Raw genomic sequence first — 19,642 nt, forward strand, 5'->3', positions numbered from 1 at the left:
CTGTTCTCACTCAAACGATGAGATTGACTTGTCAATAGTACCAGAGATTGTGAAATAAGAATTGTGAAGCAAAAAAAGACACTTACATCCAATGTTAAACCAACTAAATTTTGTTCAGAGAGATAGTACTAGAGTCAGTTCAGATCTATAGTAGGAGTAGATCCAAGACTTCATATTCAACAATTAGCATGATCATTTGTGTGTGTAGTAAGAGAAATAAGGAAGGAAGCATCCTGAATGATCAGAAATCATCAAAACCAAAGAAGGACTAGTCAGATAAGTATTTGGGAGCCATAAAACTGCAAAACAATAATGAAAGGTCTAGAATAAGCCATCTTTGCTCTGAGAACTATAGTCTCACCTGAAAGAGAATATTTTTTAAAAAAAAGGAAAAATCAGAGCTGGAAGAGCTTGTCCTATTTAAAAGAACATGGTCTAATGCAGTTAATGATAGTGGCCGTGCTATGGAGGGCACAGATATAATAGAGGGGAATCAGCTGTTGGAACAACTGAAGACAGTCACTTAAATCCAGGATGGTTAGAAACTTCCTTAGGGAACTAGAAATGGAGAAAGTGTGAGCCAAACCATTATAGAATCACAGAATCACAGAATCTTAGGGGTTGGAAGGGACTTTGAAAGATCATCCAGTCCAGCCCCCCTGCCAGAGCAGGACCACCTAGATCAGATCACACAGGAACTCATCCAGGTGGGTTTTGAATGTCTCCAGAGAAGATAGAGAGGACTCCACAACCCATCTGGGCAGCCCATTCCAGTGCTCCATCACCCTCACAGTGAAGAAGCTTTTCCTTATGTTTCTTTGGAACCTCTTATGTTCCACCTTGTACTTGTTGCCCCTTGACCTGTCATTGGACATTGTTGAGAAGAGCCTGGCTCCATCCTCCTGACACTTGCATTCCTCTTTTTGATTTTTACTTTTATAGCTGAGAACATGGACTGATTGTCCTGCAGTAGTGAGATCACTCTAAAAAACATACCAGAAATGTGAAGGGGAAACAGAAATAGAAAACAAGAGCAGCATGAGGAAAATAATAAGGAATGAATGAACAGTACTGAAATATTTCCTACTAAATTCAATAGAAAAAAAATCAAGATAGAAAAGTTGGATCTGATTCTCTGACCTTGGCAATATCAGACACCAACCAGAGCTACTCATTTCCTTTCCTGGAGGTGCTGTAATTAACACTAATCATTTTGACTCTAGCTCTGCTTGATCAGCGAAGTCTTGTTTGCCATTTGCACAGCAGGGTGTGGCAGCAGTATTTATCTTGCAAGGCAGAGTGCCATATTATGCTTTGGACCTTGATAGAATTAAAATAAAATTTGCTCAGTGTCTAGATCCACATTGGAGTGCCCCATTTCGGCAGTCCTGCTACTAGGGGCTTTAAAAATGCATCAGAAAAAAGAAAGGTTCAATAAAGTATATTGAAATATCTCATTGTATTCATACAATACAATTGTATGTATATAAGTATAATACAGTTGCCTTGTCCTGACAGGACCAAAGGCAATGGGCACATATTGAAACACAGAAGGTTCCCTCTGAACATCAGGAAACACTTTTTTACTATGAAAGTGATCAAGCACTGTCACAGGTTGCCCAGGGAAGTGGCAAAGTCTTCTTTGGATATGTGCAAAAATAGTATCTCCAAAAGCCACCTGGAGCCTCAGCCCCTTGTCCTATCATTGGACATCACTGAGAAGAGCCTAGCTCCATCCTCCTGACATCCACCCTTTATATATTTGAAAACATTAATGAGATCATCTCTGTTTCCTCTTCTCCAAGCTGAAGAGCCCCAGCTCCCTCAGCCTTTCATCACAAAGGAGATGCTCCACTCCCTTCATCATCTTTGTGGCCCTGCACTGAACTCTTGTTTATTCCCAATTTACTATGATACTTGTACTTCCCTTCCTATGGTCTTTCCCCTAATTGATCCATAATAAATTTTACACATTCCTACACTCCTCTTCAAAGATGATATAATAAGTTGGATAAAATCCCCAAATGTTCTTCCCCGAATATTTTTTCCTATATCCTTGGAAGTGATCCCTTAGCTTGTAAGATGATAGGGACCCTGTCCCATTGATACAGGGTGATGTGTGTCCCCTAGCCCATGTGGGGATCCCAGAACATTTGGAGAGGAATAGAGACAGATTAGAGATGCCTGGGGCTCCCCTACAAGCCAATGTGCCCCTCTGATCCTCTGTTTGTGAAGATGAGCCTTTAATCACATATACCAATAAATATCTTGGGGTAGAATTCACCACAGTTAAGCTTAGCCTTCTATAATCATGTGTCAGGCTGCTCAAACAGGCTGCCTCTCCAGTCAGTAATAAAAAGGAGCGCTTCCATCCCTAGGCATCCACATCAGACTGTGAGATATTGGTCTCTGGATCTCCTGTCTGTATCTCTGTAATTATGGGCAGCAGATTTGATTACCGTGTGTGTTGGTTTAGCCCTGGTTGGGTGCCAGATGCCCACCAAGTCGTTCTATCACTCCTTCTCCTAAAGTGGACAGAGGAGAGACAAGTATAAGGAGACGTTTGTGATTTAAGGACAGAGCAATTAGCATCACAGGCAAAACAGACTCAGCTTGGGGAAAATGGTTTGATATATTAATGGACAACTAAAACAGAGCAGGGACATGAGAAATAAAACCAAATCTTAAAACACCTCCCCCACCCTTTCTGCTTCCCAGGACTCTCCTTCCTTCCTCCCCAGAGTGTAGGGGATGGGGGATGGGGGTTGCGGTCAGTTAATCACAGATGGACTTTGCTGCTGTTTCTTCTCAGGGGGGGCCTCCTCACACTTCCCACTGCTAGACTGTGGGATCCCTCCCACAGGAGACAGTCCCTCATGAACTTCTCCAGCATGAGTCCTTCCCATGGGCTGCAGCTCCTCATGAACTGCTCCAGCATGGGGCCTCCCACGGAGGCACCTCCTCACACACTGCCCCAGTGTGAGTCACGCACAAGAACAGTACTTCAGGTACTGACTGCTCCAGCCTGAGTCCCTCACAGGATCACAAGTCCTGACAGCAAACCTGCTCTGGCATGGGCTCCTCTCTCCCCACAGGCTCCCAAGTCCTGCCAAAAACTTGCTCCAGGGTGAGCTTCCCATGGAGTCACAGCCTCTTTCAGGCATCCACCCGCTCCAGCGTGGGGTCCTCCATGGGCTAAGAGTGGATCTCTGCTCCCTGGTGGCCTCCATGAACTGCAGGGGCACAGATGCCTCATCATGGGCTGCACCACAGGTCACAGAGGAATCGTCCTTCCAGTGCCTGAACACCTCCTCCCCCTCCTTCTCCCCTGACTTTGCTGTCTGCAGAGATGTTCTCACATTCTCACTCTGTTGCTGCTGCTGTTTAGCAACGGTGCAGCAACTTCTTCCCCTTCTCAAATACGTTATTCACAGAGGTGTTACTTCAGCCACTAATTGGCCAGGCCTGGGTCAGCTGCAGGGTCCATCTTAGAATTGACTGGCATTAGCCCTGTCAGCTACAGGGGAAGCTTCTGGCAGCTTTTTGTTTAAAGAAGCAACCCCTGTAGCCCCTCCTGGCTACCAAAACCTAGCCACACAAAACCATCACAGTCTGTTGCTTAACTTTGAAATATCTTAAAAGATTTGAAAGCAATCCCAGCTCTAGAAACAGAAATGCTCTTCCTCATGGACTTCTGGCTAGTAGGGCTCTGTGTCAGGTGATGTATGGCATGAAGAGTGAGAAAAAAATGGTGGAGAAAGTAACGGAAGACACAATTTTGTACCAAAAGTAAAAACTATGTTGTTCTTGGGTAAGCTGATGTAAATTATATACAAATATACTCCTAGGTACTTTTCTGTTATTTACAGAAATATAGATAGTACAGGGGGTGAGGTTTGCTGACAAACCCTGATGTACTTATACATTCCATAAATCTACAAAAGTGTTTCTAGTGCAATAACACTACAATCTTTCCAATACCATTACAGATTATATTTTCTTAACATGGAAACCAATAGTTTGTCTTTAGGAGGCGTGTAACTCTCTTCTTATCAGGGTCAAACTCAAATTGCTTGCTTCCACAGAAGAAGTAAAGGAAATCTAAGGGAAAAAAAATCAGATGATTTATGATATTGCAGATGTAAAGATTATTATGCTTTTAACAACAGCTGTAAAGAGCTCAGAAAATACACTTATGTTGCCAACATTTGTTTCCAGGTGTAACCTCAGCACAGCAACACAGGGACACCTTCCATAGCAAACCACATTACTTAATGTGCTTACCGAATCCCATGAGGTGATCCTACAAAAAAATGTATCCTGTATGCTTCTGCAGTTTATAGTACCTGCTGTTATGCAATGGCTATGTTTAAACCCATGAGAAGGGTATTTCTAGAGGCCTGTGGGCAGGTGTGTGAGCTCCAGCCTGGAGCGTGGCACAGGGCATGGGAAGGTGCAAGCTGATACGAGTTTGCTGGGTTGCTGCCAGATATCGTATGCGGAAGAGAGATCCAGTCTGGAGCATCTGCATCCACATTACCCTTCAGGAGCAATGGCTGCAGTTAAGGATCCACAGCATCATGTATAAGATTTTGGAGGAAGATGATAGATTTGATGGGAAGCAATTAGCATATGTGTGTTTTGATGACCAGGAGATGAGGAGCCAGGAGGCAACTGGGAATCTAGAGACATGGTTTAGTGATGTGCTTGGCAGTGTTAGGTTAGTGGTTGGACTGCATGATCTTAAAAGTCTTTTTCAACAAAAACAGTTGAAACAGTTTGTCAGTGTGGATATAACAAGTCTTTTTCAGCATCTCCTTAAGTAACATTTATCCCTCATGCAGCAGAATGTAGTGCCAATTATTATTCTCAAAGCGGTGACATTTTTTGTCAGAGGGCCAATCTGTTAGCCTTGTTCAAAGCAGATAGACCTTATGTTGTTAAGACTCGCTGTCTTGAGTGGTAGTTTTCATGGTATGACGTGCACATCAACATGGACACAGATCTATGAATCTGTCCCTTAGAGCTTGCCTTTCCAGCTGTGAAGCTGACACCAAAGCTATATCATCACTGTGTTTCAAGGGGGTAAAGTGAAGCATGGGACTGTTATGTAACTATTTCAGAGCCCTGTTGGTCCTCTTGAGGACTATGAAAAGTGTTTAGAAGTGCCTCTCTCTGACCAGGCATTCTCAGGTCTATGACTCTAAGCATTTCAAACAGACTATTAAGAGCAGTTACTCACTTTCATGTTGAAAAACGGCATCAATCTTCCCATTAATTCCTGGAAATGCATCTCTTCTCAGCATAGGCTTCCTGTCCATAGACTGACTTCTGGTATCATAACTGAGAAAAATGATAATCAATGTCAATGAAAACTGCCAACAACTAGTGATCAATTCAGTTTGCCTCGTTACCTTTTGCCTGCCAACAGGCAACTGAGTTCCTTGAATATTTTCAGTATCATTTAAATAGCACTGAGACAGATAAGCTGTGCCATAAATAATTATTACTCTATTAGTTGCACTGAAAGAATTGCTTCTGTTTGTGTCATCTCAAGATAGATCTAAGAATATCTATTATTGGAATCATCATCATCAAATTTTCTTTAAAGAAGCTCCTTTTTTTTTAAACTCCTAAACATTTTGTTAAAAGAAGCTCTGCCTAAAAGAGACATGGGTAATCTTATCTCAAACATAAGTGAGATTCATAAGATTATAAAAGAGATTACTTTCATACTCCCTCTCTGTAAGAAATGTTTATCAGGAAAAATCTGGGTTTTTTTCTTAAGTTGTAAATTATTTTAAGTCATTTTACTTAATTTATTTATTGTAGGCCATTACATTTTTAGTGAAGTACAGGAATTTTATCTATCAGTGCTGGAATAAGAAAGCTTCTGAAAGAATTTTTGTTCTGTTACCTTGGCTCAGTAAGAGATTTGATCTAGGTGAACCTGCTTCTGCAGGGGGGTTGGACTAGAAGATCTCTAAAGGTCCCTTCCAACCTCATCATTCTATGATTCTATGACAAACTGCTTAGCTGAAGTCCTTCAGATTATGAATTTGAACTAAAATGTGGAAGTCTAATCTTCTGCTTAAACTACAGGTACTCCAGGATGATCTCTGTATGTACAAAGACCTGAGCATTGTGGTGTCAAGAAAGAGAGAAGTTGTGTCATTCGTGCTCCTTCTGTTATAAAAGCACCTCCTTGAATTCTCAGAAATATATGTCCTGTAAGACAAACCTGAGCAGTAGGGATCAGATTAAAAAGAGAAAATAATAGCTGTGCACATTAGAGAATGCTTTTCAGTACATGGCTTTTATCAACAATTTAACAAAGCTGTTGGTAACTGGGAAAAGAGTGAGATACTCCTTACCCCAAAGAAACATTTTAGTGAGATTCTGACTGACTTCTTGAGCTGATTTGTGGAGTTGTATGATTTGGTTTTTTCCCAAGGCAGTTAAATGAAAATAATCAAATAAACTGTTAAATAATTAAAACCAATTATAATATTAAAATAAATAAATTAAATAAATTATTATATAAATACAATAATTTATATAATCCCCTATAATATTAAAGTAAAGAAATTATTCCCCCTATAAAATTAAAATAAATAAATTAAAACTGTTAAATAATTAAATCAATTAAAAGGAAGTTAAAAACACTGTTTCACCTCCCTTTCAAATATTTTTCCATGACACTTGAAAAGATTACCAAATCTCTGATGACTGATGCATCCTAAATCATGACAGGATATTGATCATGTGATTATTTTTACTCCTATTTCAGAAAGTAGCAAAGAAAATATTAACTCCAAAATTTGTCTGCTATGAAATAATATGTTTTCCCCTCATTTCCATTATGAAAAGCAGCATCAATTTGGGTAACATCTTTTGAAAAGCCCAGGGTGTAGAGTTTTTGGGGGTAGCCAGGAAGTATAGTGTCTCCTTTCAGAACCCAGAATTCATTGCCTATCAAGAAAAGTGAATGAAAACCTGTCGTCAGAATCTTCTGAGAATGCATAATCCTTATCATGAAAGCTAATCTTTTAATGGAAAAATGCAGTGAAAAAAAATAATGATTACTGGAAAAAAATCTACATACTGATTCTAGAGTGCAAAAAAAGGGAAGAGCAGTTCTTTGCTCCACATTTTATGGTAACTTAAATTTCCTTCAGTCTTCCTTCATACTTATTTCAGTTTTCATGAGCAATGAAGAGGCATGTATTATAATTTTTAAGTTCAATAGATAATCTTTCAGGAAAAAAGAAAAAGAAAATCATGACATTTACTTTGGCAAGGCAACTTTTCTCTATTGACATTAAAAAAGAAAATATATGGTCCATATTTTGTATAACATTTTTATTATCTCTGTGATTAAAATACATCCCTTTATTGGACTGGAATCCTACAGGAAGAGATTAAATGTTTTCTTATTCAGACACAAACCGACAAAGCAACTTTGAAAGACAACATGGGAAAATAAAATATTTTACCTTTAAAAATGACAGTTTCGTCTTTTTCAGGAATTTCGTATGCAGCATCAACACCAGGTGGCAGCCGTGGCCAGAATGAAGATAATAAATGAAAATCAGCTGTTCTGACTGCAGGATGTTTGCGCCAAAAATGCCTTGCGTAAACAGAGAATAGGTTTTAAACAAAATCAGACACGCACACACACTAATGAACGAGACCACATCATGGCAACCAGGGCAGGATTTATCTGAATAAACCCAGTTGAGTACCCTCAGTTAGTCATCCTAAGTTCCCTTTAATGACAACAGAAAGAAAATTATTTCCATAGTGAGATTCCTCTCATCTTAATGCAGACATCTAAGATCAGTCAGATGAACTGCCTTGTCAAAACAGCTATTATTTTCCCTTACTCATAAAGGGAAAGACCTGGCTCATGTGGCTGCCATGGAGTCAGATTTTGGGAAAGAAACCCTGCCCTAGGGGTACCAATACCATCTTAGACAAACAGTCCCTGTGCATGAGGATCTTCTGCAAAATAGCACTTTGTGGACTCCAAACTCTGAGGTCAAAACTCTTAATAATGTTGATTTTAGGAAGGTCTGAAGTGAGAAAAACTCAGCACTACCACATGAAAAGTAGAGGAAACGGCTCTTTTACTCTTCCTTGAGACATTGGTCAGTCATGCCCTGGAGACGGACAGTTTGTCTGAGTTTCATACTGATTCAATTATCCATTTATTTTATTATTCTACAAAATCACCACTGCAGAGGCTCTTCAAGCAGGTATTGTGTCAGGACTGGTAAATCCTCAGCTCTCTCAAAGCAAGGACAGAGATGAAAGCACTGAATGTCTCAGGACTGGTGGTGCCTTTTGCAAAGCTGAACTTGAGACTTGCGACTTGCTTGCAGCCTAAAGTGAAAACAGCCCATGTTTTCATAGGAGCCATCTTTCTGTTTCCTATTAAGAGTATGCTCTGTTTCAAAGGTGATCTTCTTCCTTACACTTATCTCTCTTAATTTCTCCACCAGTTTCTTTGGTTTTGCCTTCCACCTGTTATCCTGAATCTCTGTTTTACCTTCCTGCCTAGAATGGCTGATATTCTGAGTGATTTTTTCCATGCTGTGGGCATAATTTAAAAACAATACTCAGCTATTTTTTCAGAAAGTTGACTTACTTACTTGTCTTTAAAGAACATGATTTCACCACGGAAAGTGGTGACAGCATCAAAAATTAAATTGGAGTCACAGATGTTTGGCAGTGCAGGATCTTTTGATTCAGTTGGGTCTTTTGTTTCAGTAGATTCCCATTGTTCATTGTGAGTGTTAGATGATGGTCCTAAAAGAAGGAGTTTATGGAAAAAAATAAAGAGAGAACTCATTCAGGTATATCCTGTGCATGAAAAATGTCACTGAAAGGTATTGCAAAGTCTTTGAAATGATAAGCACTGGTTGATTATGTATTGTGAATTACCATAGAGGTACCGAATGCCATTAATATCATCCTGGTGAAGAGGGAATACTGAAGGGTCAAATTTCCTATAAACTGGGTACATCAGGGCATTGGGATCCTTGGAATGGAAAAGTCCCAGTGAATGGCCAAACTCATGGGCAGCAACATAAAACAGGTTCATACCTGAAAACAACAAGCAAAACACATAATAGGAGAGCAGTATCTTTTAATTTGTCCTGAAAAAATAAGGGACATAAGTCAGAAACTTTCACAATTGCTTGCCTAAGTAAGTGAATCTGTTATGAGAAGTTCAATTGGAGATGAAATCCTAATCAGAAAGAAAAATAATGACATAATTACAGCAAGTACAAGGAAATGGTTTGTAAATGTTAAAGTCAGTGTAGGAAAAGGACCCTGGACCTGTGCCAGTGATGTAACTGTGCAAGGAAAGACAAGCATGTTGGAGGAGTGAGGAGAAGGTGGGCTTCTCCTCAGTTCCCAGTTCCCTTAGCTCACCTCAAATGAATTACTACCCTGACCGTGGCAAACATTCAGCTGGGACCTTAACTTTCTAAACCATAGGGCTCAGAGCATTTTTTATAGCTGTTGAAATCATGTGCCCTAATGTTTCTTCAAATCATCCCAATTTTCAAGCACTACTTAAGCGAGAAAACAGACACTGCACCCTTCATTTCACCTGCAGCTTGCTTCAGGAAGGGCTTTAAGAACTTATTTTCCTACCCTCTGTGCTTTTGGTCCAGGTTTCATCCTCATCAAAGTGAGCATCTCCACCAAAGTCCTTTCCAGGTGCGTAGGCATGAGCAACAGACCCTCCTGGGCCATCAAAGGGCATGAAGTCATTGTGACCTGAGGAGAAAGTCCCATACACAGCTGACTGGGGGTTATGGAGGTAACAGGCTTCAGCATAGAGTTTTCTGTTCTGCTGGTTTTGTAAACTTTCAAGATCTCCTTTCATACAGATTTACCAAAATCTCTATTTTCCACAGGTAAAACTTTGGAAAATTTGAACTGATGCATCATTAATAAAATCTTTGTTTCCTCAAGAAATGGATGGATGTTTACATACTGCTGCCACAAGGGAAGAGGAGAATGTGGTTTAGATTGAAATACTTTTCCTTTGTTGCTCATGAGGTAAAATTTTCATAAACTCAGTGTCAGCAGTCATCAGGTGGTTACCTGAACCTGACTGGTAATTTGTGTTGATGGCAGAAACAAGATCCTGAGAAGACTGTAAGCCCTTGAATATAGTCTCCAGAAAAGAATTTAAGAACGTAGAGGTTACGTTCAGTGCCTACACACTCTGCATAGCCCAGATGAGTGGATATGTTTGGGTGGGAACAGAGGACCTGACTAGATGAGTGCATGTGTGCATGATCAGTAATAAAAGGAGGACTGGTAAGCTTACCCAAAGGCAATGCCAAAAATATAAGCCTTGAGTCTGTCTAGAACTTATTTAGCTCACATAAAGCATGTGTAATCCCAGGAATATAACTAGAGCTACTCACCCCATAATGCTCTGAGCCTGGGTATGTTCTACAAGCCCTAAGCCTCCTGTGGTTAGTGCATACCTTGGACATCTTACACTAGGTATAGATCCAGTGAACTACAGGCAGCTCATTACATTTTTCTCCCTCCTTCTCTTTGTCTGACTCTATATCCTTCCCCAAAAGACTGTCAAGGATTATAACCATAACACTTTCACCAGGAACTGTGTTTTTCTGTCTGGATGTTTGGCCTGACACTGAACTTTGCACATGTTATCTGTGAGAAGAAAACATTAGCAGTTTAGGTTAACTGCTCCATATAGGCAGTAACTTGGCAATAACTCATAATGGTTTTATAGAGTTTTACCTTTGGCTGCAAAGGAAATCATTATGTCTGCATCACCTCTGTCCCTTTTGATGAATTTCAGTGGGGTCACAGTGCTCCAAACACTGAATGCTTTCTTGATCGCTGCATTAACATCTGCTGGATGCAGGTCTGGTGTGTAGTTTAATATCCTTTAAAAGATAAAATAGAAAAATGACTGTATTCTTACAATCTACACTGTGTAACGCACTGTCTTTACATCAAGAACTCTACTGTAGTTACCTGTAGGTCAGAACTTGCTTTGTCCATTTTGGCTCCCCTGCAAAAGTGGAGAACCCTGCTACGTCAGGGAATCCACAGCGACGTTTCTGAACCAGGTCCAAAGTGCCAGGGTCCAGTTTCCCGGTCACCTCCAGCCCAAAGAATTCCTGCATTTCCTTTAATTTTTGAGTCATTGGACCATTATTTTTCCAAATTAAAGAATCTCTGTCTTTCTTAAAGCCATAGTAATTTTCCAGGTACTTCTAACAAACAAAAAACCAAAAAAACATTTTGGGATGATCAACGTTGGTTGCTTTTAAAGCTCATAAAAATTATACTAGCATCACTTTAGACATGTGCCTTTGTTACTTTTCTTTCTGTTCCACAGGAGTATGAGTAATAGAGGTTGTTAAAGCCTATCTGAATATTTTTCTCTTAATGATAGTTTTTGTATTCTCTCTATAGATGTTTTGCAGTTTACTCAGAATATATTAGAAATGATAATTTGTCTAATAAATTGATTACACTCCACTTAACCTGTGCTCTAGGATTACCCTCAGTCCTTTAGAGTAGGCAGTGCAGAAGCTGTTTGAAATATATGACTGAATACAAAATTTCATCAGCAGTATCCCATTTTACCACATTTTTTTTAACAGTAATACTTCAGACAAAATAAAATCCTTAGTTTATGAAGAGTTGTGTGTTGTAATACTAGAAATCACATTTCCACCTTAACTACAAATCAAATGTAGACTGACTGAGGAATATAATTATTTGTGGAATCAATATGTAAATGATGCATCATCAGTTTTAATTGTTCTCTGAAAACAAATAACATAAGAATGAATCAGGGTTAAAGAAGCCTTTGTCATCATAGTACAGAATGCAGCCCACTCTGTTTTGAGAAATTTGCAGTACTAGCTCCTGGACTAGTCACAGAAACTGCAACTCATGCTCAATAGTTGCTAAAGATCTCTGTCCCAGCAGTCTGCCTTCCTCACCTGGATAATTTGAACGGCTTCTTCCTTCTTCTGCCTTGTGTCTGTAGGAAAAGCACAAGAAAGTGCTGCACCTAGTAACAGGAGAAATGGGAGGCTCTCCATTCTCATTCTCACCAGTCTTTAGAAAAATCTTCTTTGTAGTCTGCCACATACCTGCTTCACCTTTTTATAGTACTCATCAGCTTTATAAAACTTTCCAGTCCCTGACTCATTAATTCTCACAATTTGTAACTAGCAACAGATCACATGCAAAAAAACAGTTGCACCTTGAAAAAGGCTGGTGTTCTCTTTCATTCGGTTCCACCCTTGTGCAGGTTTTGTAACATGAAAACATGATTAATGAGGAGATAACAGACCTGTTGGGTTTTTTTTTTAATAAGCTCATTAATATTTTAGTTCTTAAAATGTAGACCTACTTTCGAAAAACTTAAAGCATATCTCTTTAATGTTTTCAATTCAAAGCTTGTACTGACTTCTAATGGGTTGTTGAAATACCTAAAGGGAAAAATACTCAGAAGGTGACAAGACTGTAGTTTAGAAGTAGAAAATTTGTTTTCTAGGGTTTTTTGTAGTTGTTTGTACAGGAATATGTACTTCTGGAGGCTATTATAGTGCTATCATCTTTCCCTTTGGTAGATTCCTTCAAAACAAAAAGGTCAGTGCTGTAACATAAACTTTGTTTATGAAGTTTGATATAGTTCCCACCTGGATGAAACTTCATTTTGTCTGTAGGAAAAGGGATAAGTCCCACAACGATATGAAAAATACTTTTCTCAGCATTACTAAACTAATTATAAAAATTGAGCCAAGGTGACACTTTTATTCAACAGTTTCCACTGTTCTCAGATAATTATCCAATTTGTATTTCACAGTCTTCTTCTTCTATGCAAATATAAGGTTTTTAAAAGCACTGAGGTTTTCTGAATCACATCCTTTGATGGCTTTCTCAGTCAGAGGAGAGGGTCCTCTGTTCTCCAGATCTGTCATTGGTGGTAAGAACTGCTGAGAGTTCAATCTAGTTCAATCAATCTAGTGTTGAGTCCACTTTTCTTCCACCTAATCACACCTTTCATGAGCTGCCACAAACCAGGATAAAGCAGAGATGATGGTGAAAGCCCTGGAAATGCTCAAAAGAGATGTTTACTCACACTGAAGACAGCCTTCTGTTTTGAGACTTCTGTGTGTGGCTGATACAGGATTTAGGGTACACCTGCAGCACTGCAGGGCAGGTGGGATGTTGCATGTGGAGACAAGTAAACCTCCTTTCACAGAGCTGGTAGGATAACAGGGCTGTGAAAGAAGAAGTTACAAATATATTTAAGGATAGAGAAATGTTTTGTTTCCTGCTGAGGAGCACTGTATGTATACCAGAAGGACTCCCAAGAGCACAGCATATCCTGTGGCCATTCACAGCTGGAAACGGGGGACTGCTAGGTTTGGGCACCTGAAATGGGACCAGGCCTTGGCAAGGCTGGTGGCACTCTGTAGGGATTGTCTTGACAATACAAGCTTACACAAACACAACACCTTTCTGCAAGAATAGCTTTTCGTACTTATGACTACACTGTAGCTTTCCAAACTTTTTCTCTTCCTACACAGTGTCTCTATACATACAGCATCTCTATGGTTTCAGAGGAAAGAATTAACTTTCCGGCATGTAGGACTTGATAAATTTTCCTTACTCATCTTTCTCTCTAATGAAAAGGCCATTGGAAACCATCAAAACCACATATGAAGGTACTGAAAAAATTTAAAGTTTTCTGATTAGCAGCCTTCTCAAAAGCTACCTACTTTGGTACTAAACATCTTTCTCATTTTTCTAGATATTGTCCACTGTTGTTCTCATGAGGTCAATCATCTCCTCAAGCATTCACCTGGGATATGTTTTATGAAGAAAATTCCATAACTACAGAGATCATCTTTAATGTTATCTTTTGAAGTGACTTCACAGATTACTTAATCCAGAAGTAGTATCACATGTAATGACAGCCTCCTGTTTTGGCTTAATGAACTGTGAAAATCATAGAATTATGGAATGGTAAGAGTTGGAAAGGACTTTTAGAGATCATCTAGTCCAACTCCCCTGCAGGTTCACCTAGATCAGATTGCATAGGAACATGTCCAGGCGAGTCTTGAAGACCTCCAAGGAAGGAGACTCCACAACTCCTCTGGGCAGCCTGTGCCACTGCTCGGTCCAAAACTCCGTGAAAGAGTTTTTTCTTATATTTAAGTGGAACTTTTTGTGTTCCAGCTTCATCCCATTACCCCTTGTCCTGTTGCTAGCTACTGTAGAAAAAAGGGATGTCCCAACCTCCTGACACCCACCGTTTGGATATTTGTAAATATTGATAAGATCACCCCTCAGTCTCCTCTTTTCCAGACTAAACAGCCCCAGTTCCTGCAGCCTTTCCTCGTATGAAAGAAGTTCCATTCCCCTGATCATCTTGGTGGCCCTGCGCTGGACTCTCTCCAGAAGTTCTCTGTCCGTCTTGAGCTGAGGAGCCCAGAACTGGACACAAGACTCCAGATGGGGCCTCACCAGGGCAGATTAGAGAGGGAGAAGAACCTCCCTTGACCTGCTGGCCACACTCTTCTTGATGCATCCGAGGATGCCATTGGCCTTCTTGGCCACAAGGGCACATTGCTGGCTCATGGTTAGTTTATTATCAATCAGGACTCCCAGGTCTCTCTCTGCAGAGCTGCTCTCCAGCAGTTCAACCCCCAGCCTGTACTGGTGCAGGGGATTGTTCCTTCCCAGATGCAGGACTGTGCACTTGTCCTTGTTGAACCTCATGAGGTTCCTCTCTGCCCCACTCTCAAGCCGGTCGAGATCCCTCTGAATGGCAGCACAGCCTTCTGGGGAATCAGCCAGTCCTCCCAGTTTGGTGTCATCAGGGAACTTGCTGAGGGTACACTCTGTCCCCTCATCCAGTTCGTTGATGAAGATGTTGAACAAGACTGGCTCCAGAACCGATCCCTGTGGAACTCCACTGGCCACAGGCCTCCAACCCGATTCTGTGCCATTGATCACCACTGTCTGGGTTCTGTCATTCAGCCAGTTCTCGATCCACATCACTGTCCACTCATCCAAGCCCCACTGCCTGAGCTTTCTGATGAGGATGTTATGGGAGACAGTGTCAAAAGCCTTGCTGAAGTCAAGGTAGATGACATCCACTGCTCTCCCTCATCTAGCCAGCTGATTATACACCCATATAAGGCTATCAAGTTGGTCAAACAGGATTTCCCCTTGGTGAAGCCATGTTGACTCCCTCCGATAACCATCTTATCCCTCATATGTTCAGTGATGACATTCAAGATGAGTTGTTCTATCACTTTTCCGGGGATGGAGGTGAGGCTGACTGGCCTGTAGTTTCCTGGGTTATCCTTCCTGTCCTTTTTGAAGACCAGAGTGACATTGGTCTTTCTCCAGTTCTCAGGTACCTTACCTGTCCTCCATGATTGTTCAAAAATGATGGAAAAAGGCTTAGCAATCACATCAGCCAGAATTGCTATGTTTACCTTCTTTCAACATTTGAAAGTACCTGGATAATCAAGATACATGGTTTTCCTTGTGCTTTCCTCTTCCAGAACCAATCTTTTGCCTTGAGTGCGTTCCTTTAGGCCCATCCCCTGCTAGCTGTACCAGATAAAGACATGTAACACTCACAAGAAGTGTTAACATTTGCTCCTTTCTTTGGTAAGATTATTACTAATGTACAGTTTGTATATTTAAAAACTAATGCATACTGTAGCATTACAGTAGAGAAAAGTCAAAAGACACTTTGTAGAGCCTCAGTAGGATGTAATTAAGTTGATTTGTTCTGAAAAGGACAAGGGTTTAATTACACTGAATTTGAAACTGCCTCACTTCATTGCCTTATGCACTCTCTGTGTCCTGGCTGGGCTCTGGTAACAGTGTAGGATCCCTGGCCAAAACCTAGGGGAGCGGGTCCATGCAGGGAAATCTTCTGAGCTGCAAACCTGCAGCTTCAGCCTGTGCTGCTGATGAGCGGTGCTTAACACGGAACTTTGGCACATCTCTCCTGGCTGTGCTGCAAACCATCAGACCTGGCTGCACAAACCTAACCTCAGAAATATCATATTGCTGATGAAGACAAGTGTGTGACCTACTTCTGGCTTTTATATAACAGTCATCGTCTCCTGCACAGTAATGCTGATTCACTAACAGGACCCCTCTTGTCCCAGTCAGCTTGCACACAGGTCACCCGTGCTCTCCAGGACTGAGTAGTCAGGGCCTCTGGGAAGCTTAATGCTTCATTTTCTCCTTGCTTGTGGCAGTGCTGTCTGTTCCTGTGAGAGGAATCTTGCTTTGTACACAAAACCTGCCCAGGAAGATCTTAAATCCCAAGCACAGAGAACAGCATTGGGCACGTATTTTCAAATTTCCTTCACAACTACAACAACCATCTTGAAAATCAAGCCAGGAAGAGGAAATGCAGAAGATCATTGTCACAACATTTTCAAAGACACGGTGTGTAACACACTCATTCTCCTTCTCAAAAAGCAACATGTAACAGCTGCTGCCAGTGGAACTTAACCAGTATTCCAGATACAGAGTAAATGCTTGTGACTGTTGGATGTCCAGGTCTGGAGCCTGTAATTTTGTCATAGCATTTACAAGTGGCCAGTAGATGAGACTGAAGTGCAAGCAGAGCAGACGTTCCCTAGACTCTGGGCTTCTTGTACTCCTGAAATTTTTGTGTTAGTATGTACTATTACAAGCCCACACAGCTAACACTCTGTAAAGTCCCAACTGAACTGTCACAAAGACATTCTTGTTTGAAGTTTCATGTGTGAGAGTTGGATCTGGGGCAACAGCTGAGCGGTCAAGAATTTCAGATGTAACTGGGGTTTTTTGTCTCTATTTTTGCATACCTTGCTTCAGACTCCAGAGAAAGTACATATTAATAGAGGATGAGTAGTTGAAAGTATGTTCAGGGACAAATTTCCCCTGCTGGTAGGCAAGAAGCCTTTAATTCCAGCAATCGTTTATGAGTTATAACAAAATCATGGTTACAGGAAATCTTCGCTTGCCCACTAAGTTTAGACAGGCAGCTCTAGCACTTCTGGTTCCAAACCCATCTGAATTTGCCAGGAATTTCATTGCTTTTCCCAAACCAAAAGTCATATTCTTTCATTGCTAAAGTTTAGGACATTAACAAAACAGAAATACAGATGGAAAATCCATGGTTAACACATCTTACGAGTCCCCTGTCGAGGTGAAATCTATGCCATGTTGTTTTCCGTTTATGCTCCAGGTTAGACAAAAAACATAGGACATTTTCTAGATTCTCCTTTGCAGCCACATTAATATTGTTAGTTTTTTTTCAGACATTGGTATTTTAAACTAACTAGAAGCCAGCACCAGCCTTATGTAAGAGAAATAATTTAATATAATAACCAAGGTGAGTCATCGTAAACATCGTCAGTGTTCTGCTTCACTGTTGATGAATTGCTCTTTTTTTGTTCCTCCTTAATCACTTTCATGTTTCAGCCAACAACCAGAGCCTAAAGGCCTGCTTTCTGAAGGTAGCCTTCACATACAAGAAGGTGTCTAGCTGGGATATCAAAGTGTGTAGGCACTTTTAGAATCAAAGAGAATTAACTCCATTGTTTGTGTACAAGCAGTATTCACAAGCACCCTGCCTCACCCTAGAGACATCTAAAGTCCTTGGACTGGGGTTTCTTCTGGATAAGCTGTGTACATAGCACAAGCTATTGAGAAAGATGCTAGGAGATGTTGGGGCAACAGCAGTTTTCATGTCTCTGTCCTGCCTGGACAGAGGTCAGCTCACTCCCCTGCCAGCCCATGATGTCAGTAGGATGCGACACTGCCCTCATGGCAATGCTGAGACATTCAGCGCCCACTTGACTTTTAAGCCTTGATGAGACTTTGAACTTCTCACCTAGGTCACTTTTAGAACTTGCTTTAGGAGTGCACAGTGTGTACCTAGCATGGCATAAAGCGTCCATGAGGAGCAGAGAGTGGCAGGGTAGAGGTTTTACAAGATTACACATGGCAATATCTTGGCTGCACATACTCGGATGTCTACTAGTGCAGTGGGATGTTTGTTCTGGGAGACACAGTGCTGCTTCTGGCCCTGATGGATGGTGCAACAGATGTTAGTAGACAGATATCTGAGGGATCTGTCCTGAGCAGAAGACCAGGAGCTAGTCTCGCCTCTGCCTAACAGAGTTTGAGCTGTGGTAATTGTAAAGCTATCCTCATCAGCTATTCCATTGCTTCCTACTGCCTTTGCCACTTCTAAGGAAAGAGAAGTAGCAAGGAGTTCTCTTCTTTGTACAGTCGCATATCCAGAGCAACGTTGTGAGATGGGATCAAATCCTTCAGGGAGAGGAGCAGATTCAGCCTAGCTTTCTTACAGATCAAAGGATGTTTTAAGTCACTGAGCTCTTGCTCAGCGAGGAGGACTCAAACAAGATAGAGGAAGCTCATGTGCTCTTGTCTGTATCTCACCGCTCTTCCTTTGGAGGATTATGTGGTAGTTGCATGAAAATTCTCGGTTTCTTTTCTTACCAATTTGTCTTTGTTGCTGTGGGAAGTGGTCCTTGTCAGTGGTTTTTTGTCCAGAAGCGCAAGCTAGACTGTCAGACCAGATTCTATTCCCACAGCACATGGTCACAGCTCAGGAAGGGTAATCCTCTTGTTTCCTAGGACCCCATGATCACACCTTCATCGTTTCCTACTCTGCCCTCCAAAAATTTGACACCTACCCTTCTTTCTGGTCAAACTGTAGGGAACTGTTGGGCAAACTCAAGTGGAAGAAGAGAGTCTATAGACCATGGAAGGAAGGGATGGCCACTTGGAATGAATATAAGACTGTCATCAGAAGATGTAGGGAGGCAACTAGGAAAGCTAAAGCCTTGTTGGAGTTGCACCTTGCAAGGGAGGTCAAGGACAACAAGAACGGCTTCTTCAAATACACTTCAGATAAAACACTAAAGGCAATATAGGCCCATTGTTGAATGAGGTGGATGCCCTGGTGACAGAGGATACAGAGAAGGCAGAGTTACTGAATGTCTTCTTTGCTTCTGTCTATGATGCTGGAGACCGTCCTCGGGAGCCCCAGACTCCAGGTTAAAGGAGGAGTTTTGTTTGGTTGATGAGGACTGGGTTAAGGATCAGTTGAGCAGTCTGGATGTACATAAATCCATGGGCCCCAGTGCACCTTTGGGTGCTGAGGGAGCTGGCAGAAGTCATTGCTAAACCACTCTCCAGCATCTTCAGTAAGTCATGGAGAACAGGAGAGGTGTGTGAGGACTGGAGGAGAGCAAATGTCACTCCAGTCTTCAAAAAGGGTAAGAAGGAGGATCCAGGTAACTACAGACCGGTCAGCCTCACCTCCATCCCTGGAAAGGTGATGGAACTACTTATCCTGGGTACTGTCTCCAGGCATTTAAAGGACGAGAGGCTCATTAGGAGCAGTCAACATGGTTTTAACAAAGGGAAGTCATGTTTGGCCAACCTGATAACCTTTTATGAAGATGTAACCAGGTGGATAGATGGAGGTAGTGCAGTGGATATGGATATTGATTTCAGTAAAGCATTTGACACCATCTCCCACAGAAAAACTAAGAAAGTA

General features: G+C 41.2%; 1 protein-coding gene across 1 annotated transcript; it reads right to left on the reverse strand.

Annotated features, from left to right (window-relative positions):
- Nucleotides 1–4,000: 4,000 nt before the first annotated feature.
- Nucleotides 4,001–12,125, reverse strand: LOC104549815 (stromelysin-1). The gene is made up of 10 exons (XM_062020392.1): nucleotides 12,018–12,125; nucleotides 11,038–11,279; nucleotides 10,798–10,946; nucleotides 9,667–9,792; nucleotides 8,947–9,108; nucleotides 8,655–8,811; nucleotides 7,497–7,630; nucleotides 6,815–6,972; nucleotides 5,243–5,345; nucleotides 4,001–4,101 (listed from the first exon to the last, which is right to left on the reverse strand). Exons 1-10 carry the CDS (start codon nucleotides 12,123–12,125, stop codon nucleotides 4,001–4,003), a joined length of 1,440 nt encoding a protein of 479 aa, XP_061876376.1.
- Nucleotides 12,126–19,642: the final 7,517 nt, after the last annotated feature.

Source organism: Colius striatus, chromosome 1, assembly GCF_028858725.1.
Source record: "Colius striatus isolate bColStr4 chromosome 1, bColStr4.1.hap1, whole genome shotgun sequence".
In the NCBI taxonomy this organism is placed as follows: Eukaryota; Metazoa; Chordata; class Aves; order Coliiformes; family Coliidae; genus Colius; species Colius striatus.